The 22,024-nt window shown below is 35.3% G+C and overlaps 1 protein-coding gene across 5 annotated transcripts in view; it reads left to right on the top strand.

The window, feature by feature from the left end:
- Positions 1–22,024, top strand: part of OXR1 (oxidation resistance 1) — a 459,178-nt gene that overhangs the window by 385,677 nt on the left and 51,477 nt on the right. For all 5 annotated transcript variants that reach the window (XM_075549367.1, XM_075549368.1, XM_075549365.1 and 2 more), the window contains one exon: positions 13,561–13,643. In XM_075549367.1, the coding sequence (XP_075405482.1) occupies positions 13,561–13,643 (83 nt within the window). The remainder of the gene's footprint in view (positions 1–13,560; positions 13,644–22,024) is intronic.

The following is a 22,024-nucleotide window of genomic DNA, read 5'->3' as shown; positions in this document are numbered from 1 at the left end:
CTTTCCTCTTAATCCCCTCAGTCCCAAATCAACACCAAATTATGTAACTACCATGCCCACCCAAATGATTATCCTGTTTCCATTCTAGGTTGCAATTGGAGTGAAGGGGAGTGGTGGCCTCATCTTTACAAATGCCCTTTCTTTTTTGTGTGCATCCTACTAGAAGGGATATAAACAGTGGTCCATTTTTCCATCCTAATCCTCCTTTTGCCTTTGATGGAAAGATTATGAAAGTGGGAATGGCAATGAAAGTAATAGTGATATCAGTTCTTCTAAAATGACTACTTGAATGCTATTGTGGTTTTTTTTAACTTTTGTACATTAGGTGGGAGTTTGCACTTCAGATCATTTTTGTAGTCTAAACAACAAAGCTCCCAATATTTTACACACACCCCACCTTCTTTTTGGTTCTTCCTCTAGTAGGATATTATTTCCCCCTTTACTCAAGTTAGCCCCTGTGTATCCTCTGGAGCTGTGATGGCATAGTGATTACAAATTGGAATGGGATCTCCAAGATTAGCAGTTCAAAACCACCTCCCTGATCCAAGGGAGGATGACAGGCCTTACATATAATATTGCTAAGAATGGGAAATCCAGACCGTTGTGTTCATGTAGAATATGTACACAGATAAAGAGGCAGTCACTTAGCACAAAAAAGCTACTTCATGATTTAAAGTAAAAAAAAGCTGTCTTTATAAGCTGAGATTGGTATCAGTTTTATGAGAATGAGTTACCCTCTAGCCCATTGTTTCCCAAAGTGGGGAAAGGCTGGGGTGATCCAGTAGGGCTGCAAAACAATACACCTGCCCTTTTCCTGGAGTATGAGGGAAGGCGAGGCTGTTCTTTTTGGTTTGGGTTTTGCTTCTGAAAAGGGGGCAGTAGGATATATATGTTGGGAACCTGTGCTGTAGCCTATTGCTTCCCCTCTCCTTCCCACCTCTGGTAACCAACAAGATCTGTTTCTTTTAGTATTAATACTTTATCTTGATTGGTTTTCTAATATATCAGTGGTCTCATACAGATCGCCTTTAGTGTTTAACTAACTTCACTCAGCAGAAAGTATTCTAAACCATGTCAGGAGGTTTTGCGTGTTTCATCATTATTCCTTAGCTGTGTGTATTCCATTGTGTGTACTTACTTTTATTGTGTGTAAAATAAATTTATCCATTCTTCTGCTAATGTGCTTTGCTTCATATTTCTCTTTAGGACATATACATAGTAGAGGGATTGCTGGGTCGTTTGATACTTCTATTCTCAGTTGAGGAAACCCCATACTGTTTTCCACTGAGGTTGTATAGTTTTATTGTCTCACCAGCAATCTATGAAAGTTCCAGTATCTCCACAACCTCTCTAGCTTTTTTTTTTTTTTTTTGGTAACTTTGTTATTGATGCCAGTGTGAGGTGGCATCTCACTTTTTGATGGGCAACTTTCAAATGCTATTGATCACAAGCAATTTCTTCATGTTTCTTGGCTACTAGGATGTATTCTTTGGTGAGCTATTTGTTTATGCTGTTTACCCATTTTTAATTAGGTTACTTCTCTTTTTCTTGCTGAGTTGTAGTTTTCTATAGATTTTAGATATTTGTCCATTATATGTTATTTCATTGACCTCAATTTTTCCTAGTCTGTAGATTCTCTTTCTGCTCTCTTGATGAATGCCTTTAATGCATGAAGTGTCTTATTTCAGGAGCTAAAATGACTATTTCTTTGTGAAAGTGCTGATTCCCATAATAAATTCTATAGATTTAGATACTAGTCCCTTATCCAGTATGTCATTGCCAAAATATTTTCCCAGTGCATGGGTTCTCGTTTTACTCTTGATGAAGTCTTTTGATGCACACAAGTGTCTTATTTTTAGGAAATAAAATGACTTCTGTGTGGAAGTGCTGACCCCAATAATCAGCGGTTCTTTTAACTTTGAATGTGGGCCATTTATCTTTTTTTTAAATACCAGCTGTGGTGGACCTTGTTTGCAAATCATTAAACGAGGCTCCTGAAGCCTTTCTGCTTTATAGAATATGTATGAAGGGACTTCAAATTTTCATGGAAAACTCCATTATTCTAATTATATTTTTCCACAAACTACTTGAAACCTCCTCATATTTATGTGTCTGTGTGCATTTGTAAGTAGGTTTATGAGTAACAAGGTAAATTAAATTTGAAACATTAAATTTTAATAGATTGAATTATGTTGTATCTAGTGGAAAAACTTTGATAATACATTAATTGACATTATTTAAACGATTATTCTTGATTTTTTATTTTCTAAGATTTTGAAATTTTCTTTTATCTGAATTCTGCATATCTCTCAATTTGTTAAATTATTTATTGACTTATTTGCTGTTAGCAACTATAGGAGTATGCAGGGCAGAATTTAAAATGTTCCTATCCTTTTAAAGAGTTTATAGTCTTAAGAACATCCCTAGAGATTTTATTAATTCATTTTACTGAGTCCATGATTCAAATCACATAATGCAATGAGACAAATTCTGCAACAGAATTAATTGCAATCAGTCTTCATATCCAGAAAACCCTAAAAGCTGAATCAGTCTTGAAGAATTATGTTTATATTCTTTTTGCTAGTTCACTTTTGATATAATGAAAAATCGATAAGTACATAAAATAATAATAGTTTACTATGCACTTGTCTAATATTCTTGTGCACTTTCATAGTTATTGAACCATCAGCAATAACTGCTAAAAGCAGAAAAGAAAGTGTCTTATTGATTATGCAAAAGCATTCAACAATGTGAATCATAACAAATTGGGAATAGCACTAAGAAATATTAGAATTCCAGAACACATCTTGTGCTTATGCAGATGAGGAGGCAGTGGTTCAAACAGAACAAGGGAATACTGCATGGTTTAAGACAAGGAGAGGTGTGTATCAGGCATGTGCCTTTCCCCATACTTACGGAGTTTGTATGTCTAGCACATAATGAGAATAAGTAGAGTATATGAAGAAAAATGTGCAGCTAAGATTGGAGGAAGATTCATTAACAATATGCAGATGAAAACCTTGCTTGCTCAATGGAAGAGGATTTGAAGCACTTAGTGATGATGATCAAGACTGCAGCCTTCAATATGGATTGCACCTTAACATAAAGAAAACAAATCATCAGAACTAGATCAGTAAACAATGTCACAGTGACTGGAGAAAAAATTGAAGTTGTCAGGCATTTCATTTTCCTTGTATCCACAATCAATCCTTAAGTAAACAGCAGCAACAAAGTCAAAAGTATGTATTACGGCTTTGCACAGATCTTCAGCAAAAACAAACATCTTTTAGGTGAGCAAAGATATCACTTTGAGGATTAAGGTGTACTTGACTCAAGCCGTTTTCCCAGTCACCCCATATACATGTAAACATTGGATAATGAAAATTACATTGGCAAGAATATTAAAAGTACTGGTAGTTTCCAAAAGAAAAATCATAAGAAATATGAGACTGCTTCTTAAAAGTGATGGAAAGACTTCTCACATACTTGAGGCATGTTAACAGAAGGGGCTAATTCATGAAGAAGGCTATCATCTTTGGAGAAGAAGTACAAGGTCCATGTAAAAGGGACAAGCCCCTCAACACGATAGACTGATACAGTAACTGCAACAGTGAGTTCAAGTCGCCCAACAATCGTGAGGACAGCTCAGAGCCCGCCATTGTTTAATTCTCTTGTACATAGGGTCACCCTGTGTTACTGGCTGGGCACACCCTTAGGGAATTCTCAAAAGTTTAAGCTGCATTCTGAAGAAGATATGATTGTTGAAGTCAATGGGTCTTGGCCAAAAGCAAAGAATACTAGAAAGATCTTTTTATCTTTATATTCTTTAAGTTTGGTATTTGTGGTTGGTATGTAAATTTAAATAGTTGTTATATTACTTGGTCTCTCTTGTAAGTGTATGGGTGAACCATATCACTGATCATGTTTTATTTCAGGATAGATCATAAAGGGTTCTGTTTCACGATGAATGCGACACCGTTAGTCTTCTGTTTGTCATTGCCAGCCTAGTAGACTGTAATGATTGTCAAATTGATCATGGCCAAGATCATGCAATTCTGCTTATAAATACCTAGAATATTTATTTTGCATCTTGATGATTTCCCATTTTTCTCAATTCATATTTTGTAAGTTAAACATTCCAATTACTAATGGATGTCTGCAGCTGCTGCTCTCATAGTAAATTGTGCCACAATCAGTATGTGATTGTCCCAAAGGCTTTACTCCATCAACCTTATTAAGGTTGCCGCTAGTTTTATTCAGTTATATTCAGTTGCCTACCAACCGGAAGTGTTCATCTTTTAGCATTGTATGTTCTTTTGTGATCTAAGTTTTTATTGACCAATTTTCAGAAGTTGTCAGACCATCATGAATGACCCTGCTAATATTTGAAATACCAGAGGCATAAATTCCATCATCTTAGTAATACATAAACCACCATAGTTGGACAAACTGATAGACCAAACTCAAACTCACTGCCATCAAGGTGAGTCTGTCCCATAGTGACCTCATAGACCAGAGTAGAACTGACCCTTTGCATTTCCAAGGCTACAAATCTTTGTGAGAGCAGAAATCCTCATCTTCCTATCATAGAGGAGCTGGCAGGTTTTGATTACTCACCTGGTGTTCACCTGCTCATTCCAAACCCACTAGAGAGACAGATGGTGGGTTTTAGCTCTAGGTGGTATAAACTTACTTTGCCATGAAATGACATTAGCTAGTTCATCTCCCATTTTTCTTCTCACTCCCTGATATTTACACATTAGACTATTTTTACATTTTTCATGTTTATAATATTCAAATTTAGTTTTTCAGCCATATTTCATAGCTGCTTATTTAGCACTCATCATCAGTTCTTTTATTATGTTCTCTTAATTCTTAGTATCTTTATTTTTATAAAATTAACATATTTTTTGTCTTATAGGATTAAATATACTTCGGTAAAGATTCCGCAAGCAATCTTGAGATTTTTCTTTTCCCCTTAGCAACTTTTCATGATGAATCTTTGGAGAAATCTTTATTTTAGAAGTGCTTTTATTTAACCAGATGCAGAAATGAGAGTAGCCATTGTATGTGTGTGTGTGTGTGTGTGTGTGTGTGTGTGTGTGTATGGAATAATATAGGAATTATTTTTGTGTGTAAGATTTATGTTGATTGAAACAGCTTCTATATGGAACATTTTTGAGTTTTCCTTCAACTCAAGAAAGCATAAGTGCATTAGACTGATGGTCCCATATCACTTCTGCTCATGTTTCATTATTCAGGCCTTGTGTCAATTGAGTTTTTTCCTCAGTGGTGAGTAAATAGTGCTTAGTAATAAAAGTAAACTCTATCCCAAGGACTAATATATTAGTTATGGACAAAGATTTGATGTTACTGTCACAAATAGAAGTTGGATAGAGAAGCCTGTTCTGTTATTTCTTCTTCAAGTGTGATTCCTTCAAATGTCCTACCGACAGTGCTGCTCAGATTTGTTGTGCATGAAAATTGACTCTTTGATTTTTAGTTAGTAACAGGCAGGGAAACAAAATTCAAATAAATGTAAGTAGAGGTGATTTGAACAACACAATCATCAAATTTCTCATGGATGAGAAGTATGCATGCATATATATGTACAGTGTTTATGTTCTCGTCAAGCACACATGAATCATTTATTCATAATCAGTAATAATCAGTAAGTAACCAACATATTTCAGAAACTTAAACTCAAAGGAGTATTTTCTTTCACTATAGTTCATTTGGGCTAGAAATAATTTATAAAGAGGATGATTTAAAAGTTCTGATATGCTGGCAAATTATCAGCATGCTTTAGATAGTGCATAGGTGTATCAGTCCGGGTAGACTAGAGAAACAAATTGATAAACATGCATCTGTGTATGAGAGAGAGTTTTATATCAAAGAGTAATTGTCCATTAAGAAAACATCCCAACGGAGTCCAGGCTAAGCCCATAAGTCTGATATAAGCCCATATGTTTGATGTCAATCTATAAAGTCCTCTTTATAGAAACACATGCAATGATGCCGAATGCAGGAAGATCGCAGGCCAGCGGGTGGAAAGTCTTTTGATCCAGTGGCATTGTAAGCATCTCAGCACTGGCAGGGGTCTCCACGTGGCTTCACCAGGTCAGGGCACTAGCACAGTTTCGCGTGTCTTGTCAGCTACAAAGTCTCCCAAGGAGTGAGCAGAGATAGAGAAGTATTTCCCACCTCCTAGGAAGAAAATACCAGAATCCTTAAGGGAAGGCAATGCCCACACAGAGGGCTCTTGGCCCTGACCCTATTAACAGACTAGGCTCCATCCCTCCACTTTTAATCCTCTCAAGTCCCAAATAGACACCAGATTATGAAACGACCACAATAGGTAAGAGAAGGAAGCACAATATTATTATGCAGTACCCCCCAGTCCTTTCCCACCCACAGCGACCCTGTGAACAACAGAATAAAACACTGCCCAGTCCTGCGCCAGCCTCACAGCTGTTCTCTGAGCACACAGTTGCAACTGCTGTGTCAGTCCCTGTCATTGAGGACCTCTCTTGATCTCTCTGCCCCTCACTTTACCAAGCATAATGTTTTTCTCCAGGGTCTGGTCTTTCCTGACAACATGTCCAGAGTACCTGAGGTGAAATTTGGTCACCCTTTCTTCTGTCAATAAATTCTAGAAAATAGTTTGGGCTGCATTATTAAAGCACCTTATTAAAACCTACAAGTATATCAAAAGTGAACTGTCATAAAGCAAACTTTTGAAAAGCAAGAGATACTTTTTATAGTCTAGTAGGAAGCTGAACTAGGCAATAACAGATAACTTTCAACTCTCAAATATTTTGATTATATGTTTGTAGCTTCATGTATATTTGAAAGTGATATGTTTATTTCTTTGAATTCTATATAACTTCATTGATGAGAAACATACTTGAATAGATGTATTTTATCGTTAACGTTTAAAACTTTTTATAATAGAAGCAATACAAAAAGTTTTGGAATCTTAAATTATTAAAGTAATAATTTGCTATTTGACTTTCAGACTGTAAACTGGGAACTTGGTACTTTAGTTTTCTGGCTTGAATTGCATTTCTTGGGGAACTCTTAAAAATGATAGTATAGTTGCACCTTTCTTAAATTTGAAGTTGCAAATGTTTACAAAATTCTTCTGAATTATGAAGCACAGAGTAAAACACCATTAGGCATAGTACATGTTACTTCTAAAACCAATGAAGGGAAATGTGTATATCATTAGTTAGAAGTAATCTGTAGACTAATAGTCTGTTTTCACGCTGTCATAGTCTTAATATCTCTATGGAGGAACAGTTTTGGATTCTGGTGTGAAAATTTTTACACATGGGCTTGATGGGAATTAGGTTCTGCTTGGCAGCAACAAAAAGTTGCATTGGCATTTAGAAGTTTAATTCATAAAATCAAGTGGTTTTAACCTCAATTGGCTATTTATGTAATAAATAAATTGCTATTTTAAAATATTTTTTGAATTCTATTGTCTTGTTAGGAAAGCAAATTAAAATAACAAGTCTTCAGTGTAGCAAAATTAAGACTTTCTGCCTCACTAGAGTAGAATTATCTTCTGTAAGGAACTTTATATAACACGTATCTAATATAGACCTCATTTTTGACATTTCAGAAATGGCTTCATGGCAAATTTTTCCTCTGATCCAAGATTCATTCTAGAATTTTGCTTTGCACTGCATTTTAATGACTCTGTAGTTTCTTTGACTAGAAGCAGCTCCTTACCTCTCCATGTCATCCATGTAACTGAAATTCTTAAAGACTGCCCTCGGTGTGAGTTTGTTAATTTTGCTTTCTGATTTGATTAAGATGATTCATACTGGTGAGCTTATTGCTTATATATTTGGTGAGCCTATTGCTTATATGATGTTATATTTTTCATTTATCATGACAAGAAACAAGTTAATACTTTGTTCCCTTAGTGATTGTATTATCTAAAGGTTTTTTCTTCCCCTCTGTAAAGTGCCACGTCTCTTTTTATTCCTATATAGTCTCTCAAGGAAACTATGTAAATAACCTATGCATCAAACTTTCTCTGAGCAGTTTTATTTTTACATCAATCTATGGATTTTCTCCAAATCAGAAAATAAGACCTCAGTTTAACTTAGGACTTCCATCATAAGGTAGTGGCTGTGCTAATATCTGAGACTAAAAAGTCCATTTTGAAATAAAAGTAGCTGTAACTGGTAAACAGTGAAAAAACAAACAATGATTTTGCTTGGATTATTTGCTTAAGAATATACCCTGCTCAGAAAAACCAGGTCCAAAACATTTCTCAGAAGAAATGCTTCCTCACCATAAACTTTTAAATATGATTGTTTCGCTTCTTGGCCTTTGGGCAGAGATCAGGTTTAAAATTTGCTTGTTCTCCCTTCACTGCTGCCAAAAGGATCTCATGATGTACAAGAGGCCAAATGTACCCAATGAAATGAGTATTTTAGAACTTAAAAGATGAACAAAAACTACTTCAATAATATATGTAAGCTTTCAGTCAAATATTGCCCACCCAATTTGTAACCAATATTTAAATGTCAACCAATCACTGAAGTTTTACTGAATTTTATTGTACTGTCCTGTGTGAGACTCTTTGAACCTGTCTTCTTGGATTACTTAGTTCAGAATTCTCTGTATTTAGTAATTCCCAACTTGCAAATTGCCTTTCCTTTCCAGAGAAGCGTTTTTGTTTTAATTTCGACCAGACTGCTCTTTTTCTCAAAGACATTAGTTATTACCACTTTGTTTTCCAAGGATTTTCTAATTTTATTATTACTCATTTCTTAGTTGGTATTGCAGTATTGAAGAGTTCTTCGCCTTTATGATCTATAGATATAGTTATCCATATATGTATATGATACATATATTTACATAGAAAAGAGATATATACATTAAAGAATATAGAAATGAAGGTATAAATATAGAAAACAGGATATACTATATGAGTACCAAATTAAAACAGGAAGAAAGCTCTGCTGGGCATAGTTTTTGTAGTACACATTCCCCCACTAGGTGAGCATCTACCAACTCCCTCTGGGTAGTACACCCAGTGGCATTGCCTGAAAAGGTTCTCTCTGGTCACAGTGAATTTTTTCATAAAATCAGTTTTGCTCAGACCTCTTTTTTGTGATAGCCAATTTAAGAGAACAGTATGTGGCTGGGAAATTTTGTTTCCTGCTGGGGAAAAATGCCACGGAAACTTTTATGATGTTGAACACAGCTTACAAGGACAGCATTATGGGAGAAACGTAAGTGTACAAGTAGTTTTTTCACTTCAAAAAAGATGAAATAATGGATGACAAAGCTAGTTCTGGACATCTGTCAACTTCCTGCGTGGACAAAAATCAACAAAATTCATGCATTTGTGCTCAAAGGACAGTGAAGGACCATTGAAGAGATGGTGGAATTACCTGGACTATCTTGGAGCTTGGTTCAGTGAATTCTAATTGAAGATTTGGGTATGAGAAGGAAAGCTTTGAAATTTGTGTCTCGGGTTCTGACAGACGAGGAAAAAGTGCCTTGAGTGGAGACATGCTATGCTTTGAAAGATCAGCTCCTAAGTGACTCAGACTTTTTTCCAAGGTTATTTCTGGTGAGAAGTCATGGTGCTATTCTTGTGACCTGGAAAGCAAACATCAGTCAAGCCAGTGGAATATACCATTGTCACCTATTTGTCAAAAGTTCATCAAGTGAAATCAAAGATCAAGTCGAGGCTCATAGGCAGACAGGACCGATTTTGCCACCATGACAGTGTACCTGTACATGCAGCCATCTCAGCGTGCCAGTGTTTGGTAAACAAACAGCATGTCTCTTGCCACATGCACCTGACTCACCTGACTTTGCTCTGTGTGACTTAATTTTTGTTTTCATGAATGGAGAGGGGCAATGTGAAAGGACAGCGATTTGAGAACGTAGAAGAGGTGAATATTAAAAAGAGGAAGGTCCTGTCAGCCATTCAAACACAAGTTTGAAAAATGTTTCCAAGAATGGAATTGCAGTTTTGACAAATACATTAAGTGTAATGGAGAGTGCTTTGAAGGTGATAAGGTTGTTTCGTTAAAAAATTAAATTTTTAGCTTAGGGGAGGGAATTTTGTTTTTGGGTGAGTACTCCCTTGTATATGCATATATATTTTAATCATCTTCCCACCCCCCAAGTGAGAAGCCTGGTACTCTAACAACATCATTTGTTCAGCTCTATAACACATATAATACTTTTGAGAAGCCCTATGCTTTGAAAATTGAGAATATGGCATAGCTAATAGACAAACTAATCTATTGTTTTATTGGCACAGTCAAAAATATATAGACAATTCTCTGTACAAAGTTATTTAGTAATTAGGTTGAATTGTTCATATATACAAATTCAGAGTACATTTTCCACTTCTTGCTATTGAAGTTTCTTTTTTTAATATGGAAACCATGAATCCCTAGAGTAAGGAACAGTATGATGGAACTTCAAGAGGTTCATGGATAAATGTAATCAAAAGGCGATGAAATTTTTCCACAAACTTTTCAGAACTCCTCCTTATACTCAGAAATACCACTTCTTTCTCGGTCTTATGTATAGCATTCCCACCCACTCTTTTACTTAACCAATTTCATTTTCTGATTTCTTCCAGTCTTGTAAAAGTAAGCAAATGATAGCATATAAACTACCTATGTTTTAAGCTTTGTTTTTCTCATTGACTAACTTCACATAATTATGCCTATTAGAGTTCTTGGGAAATTTTGCAAGAGGACTCAGTTTTGTAGACTATTTAACCAGTGTTTTTATGTACCAGGTGTTTGCCTTTCTATTTTTTGCCATTATAAACAAACTGCAGTGAATAATTTTTGCATTTGTATTTATTGGAGGCACATATACCAGGGTGCTAAAAAAAGTTTATGAAAAAGTTCCATTATTTTTTATTTCATTTTACTATAGACTCTCTGTCACCCCTTTGTATTTACACTAAACTACTTGTTTTCTAGTTGATTCTGACTTATAAAGAATCCATGTGTCTCCGAGTAGACTGTGCTTCATAAGGTTCCCAATGGCTATGATTGTTCTCCCATCCAAGTACTAACCAGGCCCAACCCTGCTTAGCTTCCGAGATCAGACGAGATCAGGCGCTTTCATGGTGGTATGGCCGTAGACATAGCTACCGTTGTTCTGAAGGAGATTATCAGAACTTTCTCCAAGGTATCTGGCAGATTTGTCCCACAAATATTATGGCTCGTAGCTGAATGATTAACCATTTTTGCTGCCTTGGGTTTCCATTAGAGATCCTTGGTGGCACAGAAGGTTAAGCATGAAGCTGTTAACCACAATGCCAGTGGTTCAAATCCACCAGCCACTGTGAGGGAGAACAAGATGAGGCTGTCTGCTCTGGTGAAGACTTGCAGACTTGGAAACCTTAAGGAACAGTATTACTTTGCCCTTCAGGGTTGTTATGACTAAGAATCAATTCAATGACGGTAGGCTTTTACCAAGGACTGATGGAACTGTCTGATACGTATTGGACCGCTAACTAACTTAAAGGTTGGAAGTTCAAACCCACCATATTTTCTCTCGGAGATATATGAAGCTATTTGCTCCCTCTAAGATTTACAGCCTTGGAAACTCTAATAGGGTTGGAATTAGCTATAAGTTTGATTTGGGTTTTGTAATGGGTTCCAGGCAATATTCTAGGCACATTGTTCACCCTGATTCAGCTTCTTGACTTCTATTTACTATCGGTGAGGAGCTTGAAGGACAGAGAAGGTAAGGGAATTGGTTCCCATCATATGCTAATAGGTGATGGAGCCAGCATCTAAGTCCATTTGACTCAGGGCCCATGTTCTTAATGAAGAGGAAGTACTATTTTAGATCAGGTAACCTAGCAACTACTTAGAAGCTAAAATGGACTCATTGAAATGAGGACTATTTTCTTTTTCATTAAAAAAGCCCTATTGTTTTTAAATAGATCATATGTGCACATTGTATACACAAAAAAAAGTCCCTCTCACACCTCCCCAAGTTTATTGTAGGTTCAAGTAAAGTGAAGTCACTGACAAACGTGAATATTTTCTCCATTCATCTTGATGTTTATTGGTCCTCTTTTGAGGATTTTTTGTTTACCTTAATTTATACTGAATGTCATTTTGATCTTCTTCAGTAAGTGCTTCAAATTCTCCCTTTCAACAAGCAAGATTGTGTTATCTGTATATTGCAGGTTTTTATAAATGAGCCTCCAATTCTGATGCTGTGATTTTAGGACAGTTTCATTCATTCATCCATTTATTTATTTATTCATTCATTCATTTATGGCATAGAGCTGTTTTTGGAATTAAATTCAATGTTTTCCATCATTAGGGAAAAAAAACATACCAACTGAGAAATATGTGCATCTAGTCAAACTCTTAGGAACTCAGTGACTAAGCAGTCAGATGTTAACCATTCAGTCCTGCCTGGGAGTCCTATAAGAGAAGGCCCTGGTGATGCATTCCTGTAATGATTACAGCCACCATTGCCCTGTCAGCAGGGGGTGCTCTGGGTACAGAATCAAGCTGAATGTACTTAACAGCAGCAATAAACTATTTGCCAAATTGTCAGTCTCTTAAAAGTCATTAAAAGTTTATTTTGACATTATTTGAGCTAATGTAGTGGTAATATTTCTTGGAAACCTACAGATTTTTTTAAAATCAGGATATTGAGGATGAATATAATATTGTGCTATGTTTAATTTGGCTACTCTTCTTTACTTTTGAGGTATTTAGATTAGCATTATAGAGCCTAAATTTAAAGGTTTTTAGAAAAAAAGTGGTATTTCAATTAATTGCTGTCAGTATCTGATTAGCCTTTTAAGAGATGAATGTGCAATTGTATAGATAAGAGGGTTACTAATAATAGGTAAAATATGTTTAGAATTTAATTCTCAAACCAGTAAATGTTCCAGTGAAATGACTTGATAAGCAAGCGAGCAAGAATTGTCAATTTTTCTGGATTGAAATGCACAAAGTATGTTAATATATGGTATCATCTTAATTTATTTCATGTTGTGTAAAGAAGAACATAGTACAGCTAAAATAATCTCATAGAAAAGCCTTTCTTTAATTGTGACTTTTGGACAGAGAAATTTTCTCCCATGAGGACTAATATTTCTTAGACTTGGTTTCTTGAGGTTAATGTTATATGTAATTGATGTATGTGTCTGTATTTATATGTAAATATGAGGGAACTTCAAAATGCTTGGGGGAAATCCTATTATCTTTTAATTTCATTTCCCCCAAAGTTTTCAAGTCCCCTTCTTGTGTGTGTGTGTGTGTGTGTGTGTGTGTCTGTGTGCATTTAAGTATACCTTACAATTGGGATGGATATGTTGAAAGAAACCATCCAAGATTGAGTGGAAGCAAGCCGAGGGAAGGAATCCATTTCCTATTTTTGCAGTTGTTTTCTAGAGCAGAGAATCACAGGAAGCAAGCAGTATAACTAGTGAATTAATATCTGTCCATTGAGCTCTAATCAGCAATCAATGACATTACTCTGAAAAGAAAATGAATTTAATAGGATTTATGCCTCAATTTTTTTCAGACACTGGCCAAAAGAAGACTCTAGACAAAAAAGATGGAAGAAGAATGTCTTTTCAGAAGCCTAAAGGGACTCTTGAGTATACTGTAAGTTATTTGCTTTTGAAAATGCTGATTTATTTTCAGTACTTTAAAGATATGCTCTGTGTATACTACAAATAAATCAGAGATTATTATTTGTCTTATTTTTAAAATCTGCACCTCATTTTCTATAAAGGTCTCATTCATAATTAAAAGCTTATATGTTAGCTGTTTTTCTTAAAATAAAATTGTATTAAGCATAAAATAAAGATAGTTACTCCATCAAATTTAGTTTACTAGAAATCATAAATTACTAGTCGTCAAAGTTAAGGAGACCCTGTAATTTTCATTAGGTTCAGCTTTTAGGAAAATATTTACTTATTAGGAATGTGATCTTTTTATGTTCCTGGTAGTGCTAATTATGATGAAAATGGCAGCTAGAATACTTAAAAGATAAATTGATGTTAATCTTTCATAATATCCCTCTTACAGTACATCATTTGCATTGATTTATAGCTGTTTCTTTGGCTCTGAAAATGAAACTTTTATCTGACTGCTTTGTTCTTGAAATGACCCTCAAATCTTCCTGCAGTCAGCTCTTCACATTTCTGGTTACTATGAGAAACTGAAGTTAGAAAGAGATTTGTGTGTGTGGTATGCTCTTTATATTTGATTGAATATATTATATATCTAATTGTATTTACAAGTTTTAAGGCAGCTATATTCAATGAGCATGAATTAAATATTGTTTTTGATTTGGCTAAATATTTTATTATCACTATTAAAGAGAAGATAACCTTTCTTTTTATATAGATTTATACATTTGGTCTATCATGAAAATATCTAGTCTTACTTTGAATAGTGGTTATTTTACATGAATCTCTAAAAGTGACTCAAAACCTTAAGTTTTACTTTATTTTAATATACTGTATATTTGACACTGAGATTTTTAAAAGGCTAGAAATGAATACTTTATGGTAAATTAAATATACTGTGGTCAAAGGACTTCATGCATAGTATAAGCTTAATTTGAGCATACTTTATGGTAAATTAAATATACTGTGGTCAAAGGACTTCATGCATAGTATAAGCTTAATTTGAGCATTCTTATACTATCTATACTATTGAACTCATAATTTCAAAGAGAATAAAATATTAGATCATATAATTTGATACACTTATTAACTTATATTAGAAATAGCCACGTGAATTCAGATGGCTTGCTAGGTTTAGAATTTCAAAACTTGACATTGTTTGTGCACAAGTACAAACTATGCTCTCCATATTGGGCTTCAATTGAAGTTGAGAACCACTGAGCTTGTCATACTGTGGTGCTGGCATGTTGCTGCGATGCTGGAAGCTATTCCATCACTATTTCAGATACCAGCAAGGTCACTCATGATACGTTTCAAAAGAGTTTCTAGACTAAGACAGCCTAGAAAGAAGGACCTAGATATCTAATTTTATGAAACAAACAAAATAACAAACAGTGGCCAGTGAAACCCTGAGCAGTAACAGTTTATTGTCTGATTTAGTGCTGACAGACGAACCCCTCAGTTTGAGAGACCCTCACAATATGATTGGGGAAGCGCTGCCTCCTCCAACTAGTAGCATGATCTTTAATGAGATCGGTGTAGCTAGCCTTCACTTGCTTGTGGGACACAACTCGAAAAGAAAGGACTGCAAACATGCATTAGTTATTGTAATGGTAATGTATGAAATATGAACCTAGGAAAGTTGGAAGTTGCCAAAGTTTAAAGGAAGCACTTAAGACTAGGTAGCCTATGACTTGATGAGCTGAAATAGTCTAGTATTGGTTACTTTGAATTTGACTACCTACTATGCTGAGCATGACAAAGAGGAAGAACATCACTGTCATCATCAAAACCAAACTGTCAAAGTGTATGCTGAGCTAGTTGCAATACTACAAGGGATAGAATAACATCCATACACCTACAAGGAAGACCATTAACTCTGACAATTACTCGTATTTATGTACCAACTACGACTAGCAAAATTAAAATTTTTTACCAACTTCAGTCTGAAATCGTTCAAAGTTTTTATCAAGATGCATTGTTAAATGTTGATTGCATTGTGAAAGATGGAAATGAAGCAATCTGTAGCCATAAAGCATCTTCATGATCAAAAATAAATGACATGCCAGTGCTAACATGGTAGACTGTTCCGAGACCAACAACTTATTGAAAATACCCCTCTCATCAACATACACGACAACTCTACTGGACCTCACTGGATAGAATGCCTGAAATCAAATTGACTACACTTGTGGGAAGAAACAGTGGTAAAAGCAAGATATTATTAGAACAAGGCCAGGTGCTGACCATGAAAAAGATCATAAATTACTCATGCAAGTTCAAGTTGAAGCCAAAACAAATTAAGACAAATCCATAAGAGCTAGCATATGACCTTGAGTATGTTCTTGCATTTATAGACCATCTCAATAGATTCGACACATTGAACACTATGTGTTCTATATGTTGAGTTGATTGGACATAGGGAACACTCATAACATAAAGCAAAAGGTTATTAAAAAGGAAATAAAAATCCTAAATGGGTACCAGAAGAGTTTCTGAGCCTTGCTCTTGAATATGAGGGGTACCCCTCCTAAAAAATGGAATTTATTTTCAAAGGTATGCGTTTAATTTTTTTTTACAAAACAACCTTATCATCTTCAAAGTGTTTTCCATTTCACTTAATACATTTGTCAAATCTGCAGTTCCATTCTTGGAAACATTTTTCAAACTCAAGTGTTTGGATAGTTGACAGCACCTCCCTTGGTTTTTTCTTCACCTCTTCTGTGTCATCAAATCACTGTCCATTCATGTCATCCCTCTTTATTCGCAGAAACAAAAAGTTCTCGGAGCAATGTGAGGTGGTTAAGGTGAATTGGGCAAGAGAGGCATGGTGTTTTTTTGCCAAAAACTGGAGTCCAGAGATGGCTGCATGAGCAGCTGCATTGTCATGGTGGCAAAACCAGCCCCCTGTCTTCCACAAATCAGGCCTTTTTTGTTGCATATAGTTATGCATTCTTTTCAGAACCACTAAATAGAAAGCTTAATTAACAATCTGATCTGGTAGAAAGAGCCCCAAATATACTATGAGTCAATATGTTCGTCAGTTATGGGATGTGTACGGACATCCAGAATGAGGTTTTTCTTCAATCGACATTTCACTTTTCCTGAAAGTCGAAAACCACTTGTACACTTTAGTTTTTCCCATAGTGCTGTCCTTGTATGATATGTTCAACCTCACAACAGTTTCTGCAGCATTTTCCCCTAGCAGGAAACAAAATTTTATAACAGCACACTCTTCTCTTATATTTCCATCACACAAAAAAATGAAGTTTGAGTAAAACTCTTTTTACAAAAATTCATTGTGACCAGAGAGAACTTTGCCAGGTGATGTCACTGGATACACTAAGAGGGAGTTGTTTGTTGTTCTTCCTAGTGAGAAAAACATGTACTTTTAAGCTCTGCCCAGGGGAGCATTTTTTCCATTGATGGGGGGGAGGTGGGGGTAATTCCCTCATTTAAAGCCAAAGGAAAACTTGATAAAGTGAAAGAACTGAACAGAAAACTTAAGAGGGCAAAGTAAACTTAAGAAGGCAAGGTAAAGAATCATTATGAAATGTATAGAGACATGGAATTGAAAACCCAAAAGAGAAGAATACATCTGATACTTCCCAAAGTATAAGAACTGAAGAAAAGTAATTCAACCCTGCATTTTCAGTATTGAAAGGTTCTTTGGACAAAGTACTGGCAGAACCACGAAGCATCTAAAGAAGATGGAAGGAGTGCACAGTCACTGTGTCAGAAAGAGCTGGTGTTCTACCATTTCCCAAAGCCTCTGGCAGTTAATGGAAAACCTACTCATGTTTCAGCTACAACTCTGAAGTGTTCACGGGTGTCTGACAAGACATTTGGAATACCTGACCAACCAATTGGAAAAGATAGATCTGTGTCCATTCCAAAGAAATTGATCCAATAGAGAACAGAAATTACAATTGATATCTCATACAAGTAACATGTTTTTAAAGATACTTAAAAATCATTGTAGCAGTTCTTTGATTGACAGAAAATTTCTTAAAAGTCTAGCTAGATTTAAGAGAGGACATGGAACAAGTGATTTCATTGCAGATATCAGATGGACCTTGACTGAAAGCAGACAATATCAGAAAGAAGTATGCCCGTGTTTTATTGACTATGCAAAGGTATTCAGCTGTATGTATTATAACAAATTACATGTAATATTGCAAAGAATGATAAATCCAGACCATTATGGTCTGTACTACTGAGATGAAGAGGTAGTCATTCAGACAGAACAAAAAACTACTACTATATGATTTAAAGTAAAAAAAAAGTTGCGTATCAGGGTCATGTCCTTACACTATACTTCTTCAGTCTGTAAGTTGAACAGATAATCAAATAAGTTCAGTTATATGAAGGAGAAGAAAACATCATGGCTGGAGGAAGACTCATTTAACCTGTGATTTGCAGATGAACCACACCATGGTTGAAAGCAATGAGGACTTGAAGCAATAGCCTTCAGGGTAATTACAGTGATAAACCTCAATTGTTGAACTCAATTAGTTCCAAATTCATTTTTGAACAGTGAAAAAGTAAAAATATATTTTTCTTACAAGAAATAATGAAAAGCCAAATAAATGGTTCTGAGGTCCAACAATTACACTTAAAAATTAATTTTTTCAGGACTTTAATACAGCAGCCCTGGGTTGTGGAAATATCCCCGAAAACATCTAAACACATAAATACAGTACATTAAATATCAAAAAGAATACAGTATTTTGTTGTTTAAACCCCATGGGTTTCAGTTTCAAAACACAACAGAATGAATTTATCTTTTCAATGGCTTGTGGCCTGATAATGCCTTTTCCTCTATAGTAATGAGAGTCCTATTGAGCATCGTTTCCCCCAAAATGCCCGCTTTTGTTATAGCTGAACGCTTGCTGTGGAATGAAACCATCAGCTTCCACATATTAATTGAATTCAGCCACAAATTATGTGTTACCAGCTTTATTTTCACTCTCCCCTTCCCCATGCATTACTACACTGTGTATGCCTGTTCTCTTTCTGAATTTTTCAAGTCCATCTTTGAACACTAGGCTGCTCAGCGTTCGCTCCTGCAAACAGTATTTTATTCTGTGGTCCTTAAGAATGGTAATCAACTTGATGGCACTTACCAATCAGAGCAAAGTTAAAATAATCTTATGCATGTGCATGTTTGTCTCTATACAATTATAAACCATGTTTTAATTGTAACATCAACGTAAATTTATTTTAAATAACAATCGAGTGGACCTTGAAAATAACTATAATTATATTATTTGCTTATTTTTAAATCATTTTATTGGGGGACTCTTAGAGCTCTTATCACAATCCATACATCCATCCATTGTGTCAAGCACATTTATACATATGTTGCCATCACCATTTTCTTTCTACTTGAACCCTTGTTATCAGTTCATTTCCCCTCTCCCCCACCCTGCCTCCCTCATGATCCTTTGATGATTTATAAATGTATAATATCCCCCATGTCTTACACCAACCACTGTCTCCCTTCACCCACTTTTCTGTTGTTCATTCCCCTAGGAAAGGGGTTGTATGTAGATCATTGTGATTGGTTCTCCCATTCTCCCTTTTCCTTTCCCTCCTGGTATCTTTGTTCTCACTATTGGCCCTGAGGGGTTTATCTGTCCTAGATTCCCTGTGTTGTGAGCTCTTACCTGTAGCAGTGTACATGTTCTGGTCTAGTCAGATTTGTAAGGTAGTATTGAGGTCATGATAATGGCGGCGGGGGAGGGGGGAGGAAGCATTAAAGAACTGGAGGAAAGTTGTATGTTTCATCGGTGCTATACTACACCCCGATTGGCTTGTTCTTCCTGTAAGGGAATGTCTAATTGTCTACAGATGGGCTTTGAGTCTACTCTCAAGTCCCACATCATTCACAGTGATAGGATTTTTCGTTCTGGGTCTATTATTTGTTACTTCAGTATTCATATACCTTTTTACTGAAACTGCCTTCCCCTAAGTAATAAGTCATACCATCATACTAACATTCGCCTTTTAGTCCGTGTCCCCTTTTTTAAGGTATTTAGTAATACTTTCAGTGACTATAAATAGAAAGTCTTAAAATTTTTTTTAACTCTCTTTATTTCACTCTTACTCCAAGTAGTTTAGTCGTCTAAAGAGCCCTGGTGGTGCAGTGGATTAGGCATTGGGCTGCTTAACCATAAGGTCAGCAATTCCAATCCTGTGGCTGCTCTGAAAGAAAGATAAGGCTGTCTCTTTGATTAAGACTTCACGTAAAGGCTCACTGTGGTTCAGAATCTACTCCATGGCAGTGAGTTGACTTTTTGGTATAGATTTTTGGGTTCAGAATTACTTTCAGTTAGCACTTTGAAGATATTGTCTTGTGCCCTTTAGTTTTTGGTAACTTAAAGGCATTTTTTTCCCTTTCTTTGGAGCTGCTTTTATTTCTTTTACAAACATTTTATTGACTATTATGAATGTGAGCTTTTAATTTTAAGGAAAGCAAATCATAATAGTGTTGTTGATGATAAAATCCAAGCTTTCAAGTTGAAATGTAGTTTAAAAGTTATTGAAATTTATTTTAAAATTTCTGTTGTGATTTAGGTAAAAGTTTACAGAACAGATCATAAGTTTTACTTTCAACAATTTATCTACCTTTTGTATAAACTCTCCATTTTAATTTCCTTAGTGTACAACCCACTTATCCCATTTCCCCCCCAGTGTTTTCTGTTTCCATTCCTCCTTTAAACCTAATTCTCTCTCCTTGGGTAAATGCTGCCCTTCGGTCTTAAATGTTTGATTTTCCTATCGCAAGTGTAAGTTCAGTAGCAAACCTGAATGGTGACTTTGTTTGTGGGTTCCACTAATCTTTATTTGACCAATAGGCCTGGTCTTTTTTAGGATACTGAGTTGTTTCATATTTTTCTCTCATCCTATCCAGGATCTTTAGTGTGATTCTTTTTAGAGTAGTTGGTAATAGTCATGCATCATCTAGTTCTTCTGATCTGAAGTCATAGATACTGATGTTTGTAAGTCCATTATCCATTGGACTAGCTATTTCCATATATAATTTTGTTCTCAATATTATTCTTAACTCTGGAAAAGGAGACACTGACAAGTGTATCTCAGATGGCTGTTCACAAAATTTTACAACCACAGTCACCAAAACAGGATGTAGAATATTGTCTTCGTAAACTATATTGGGCCAGTTGACCTTGGTGTCCTGTGAAGCTTTCATCCTGGTCTTCCAAGCCCTGTGATTCATTCCCTCAAGGTGTTTAATTATGTCTAAGAGGTTTCCTTAACTTTGCTTCCTGTATGTTTCACCACATCCATGGATTATTTGTACCAAAATAAGTACATAAATCCTCTGACAAGCCTATATGTATTTATATTTACTATATATTAATATATATTATATTTGATAATACATAATATATATATACATATATTCATGGATATACTACCACACAACCTCCCATGTTTGCTAAGCCTGTATCTCTAGCCAAGCATCAACTCCTAGATTGCACCTCTATGGCAGGATTTCATAGGTACCAGTATTTGCCTCTGTTGTCAGGCTGCTCTAAGATCCTCTCTTTGTCTTTGTAGTTCTGAAGTCAAAGTACAATAAGTCTGGATTTACACATGTTTTTATCTTGCTCCTTGTTTTTTTGGTCTAAAGAATCATTTACAATTTCTAGAAAATTGCCTGCCATTGTTCTTTGAACTAAATCAGCTCCTTCTTTTTCTAGTTTATTTTTCCTGGACCTTACATTAGTCTTGAAATCAATTAAACTACATTTTGCTTTGTTAACTTGGTATCCTTTCTGTCGTTGTTATGAATCTGCTTTAGGAGTATTCTGAATGTTTGGGAGAAGTAGAATTTCCCACACATATGTTCTGTGAGACTCTTAACCATGTCAGTCTAGTCTCTTTAGTTGGAATGTCCTTTTTTCTTTTCTTGACTTCTCAAAATCCTATCCATTCTTCAAGGCTCAATCTTTAATTTTTTATCTGCTATAAAGTCTTCTGTGGAACATTTGGAGCATATGGTGCTTTATCCATACTTGGAACTTGTTATACTTGTTCCATTTAAAATTTATTTTCATCTTTTATGTAACATGTATTTGTGTCTATCTTATTTCCCAATTAGACTGCCAAGCCCTTTACACTCTACAGAATTATCATAATGTCTTATGTATTAAGACACTGAGAGAATAAGTTGATTATTCATAAATTATTTTCAATAACTTTTGCTTTTAGGAAAACTGACAAAATGTCATGATTTATGATTTCTTTAGATAGGACTGATGGATATTATCTTGAAAATATACTAATGATTCAGGAGCAGACTGTTCAAATTTGGTTGAAATATAT

Source organism: Tenrec ecaudatus, chromosome 5 (assembly GCF_050624435.1).
Source record: "Tenrec ecaudatus isolate mTenEca1 chromosome 5, mTenEca1.hap1, whole genome shotgun sequence".
Classification (NCBI taxonomy): Eukaryota; Metazoa; Chordata; class Mammalia; order Afrosoricida; family Tenrecidae; genus Tenrec; species Tenrec ecaudatus.
Note: the sequence above shows the minus strand (reverse complement) of the source record. Positions and strands in the feature narration are given on the sequence as shown.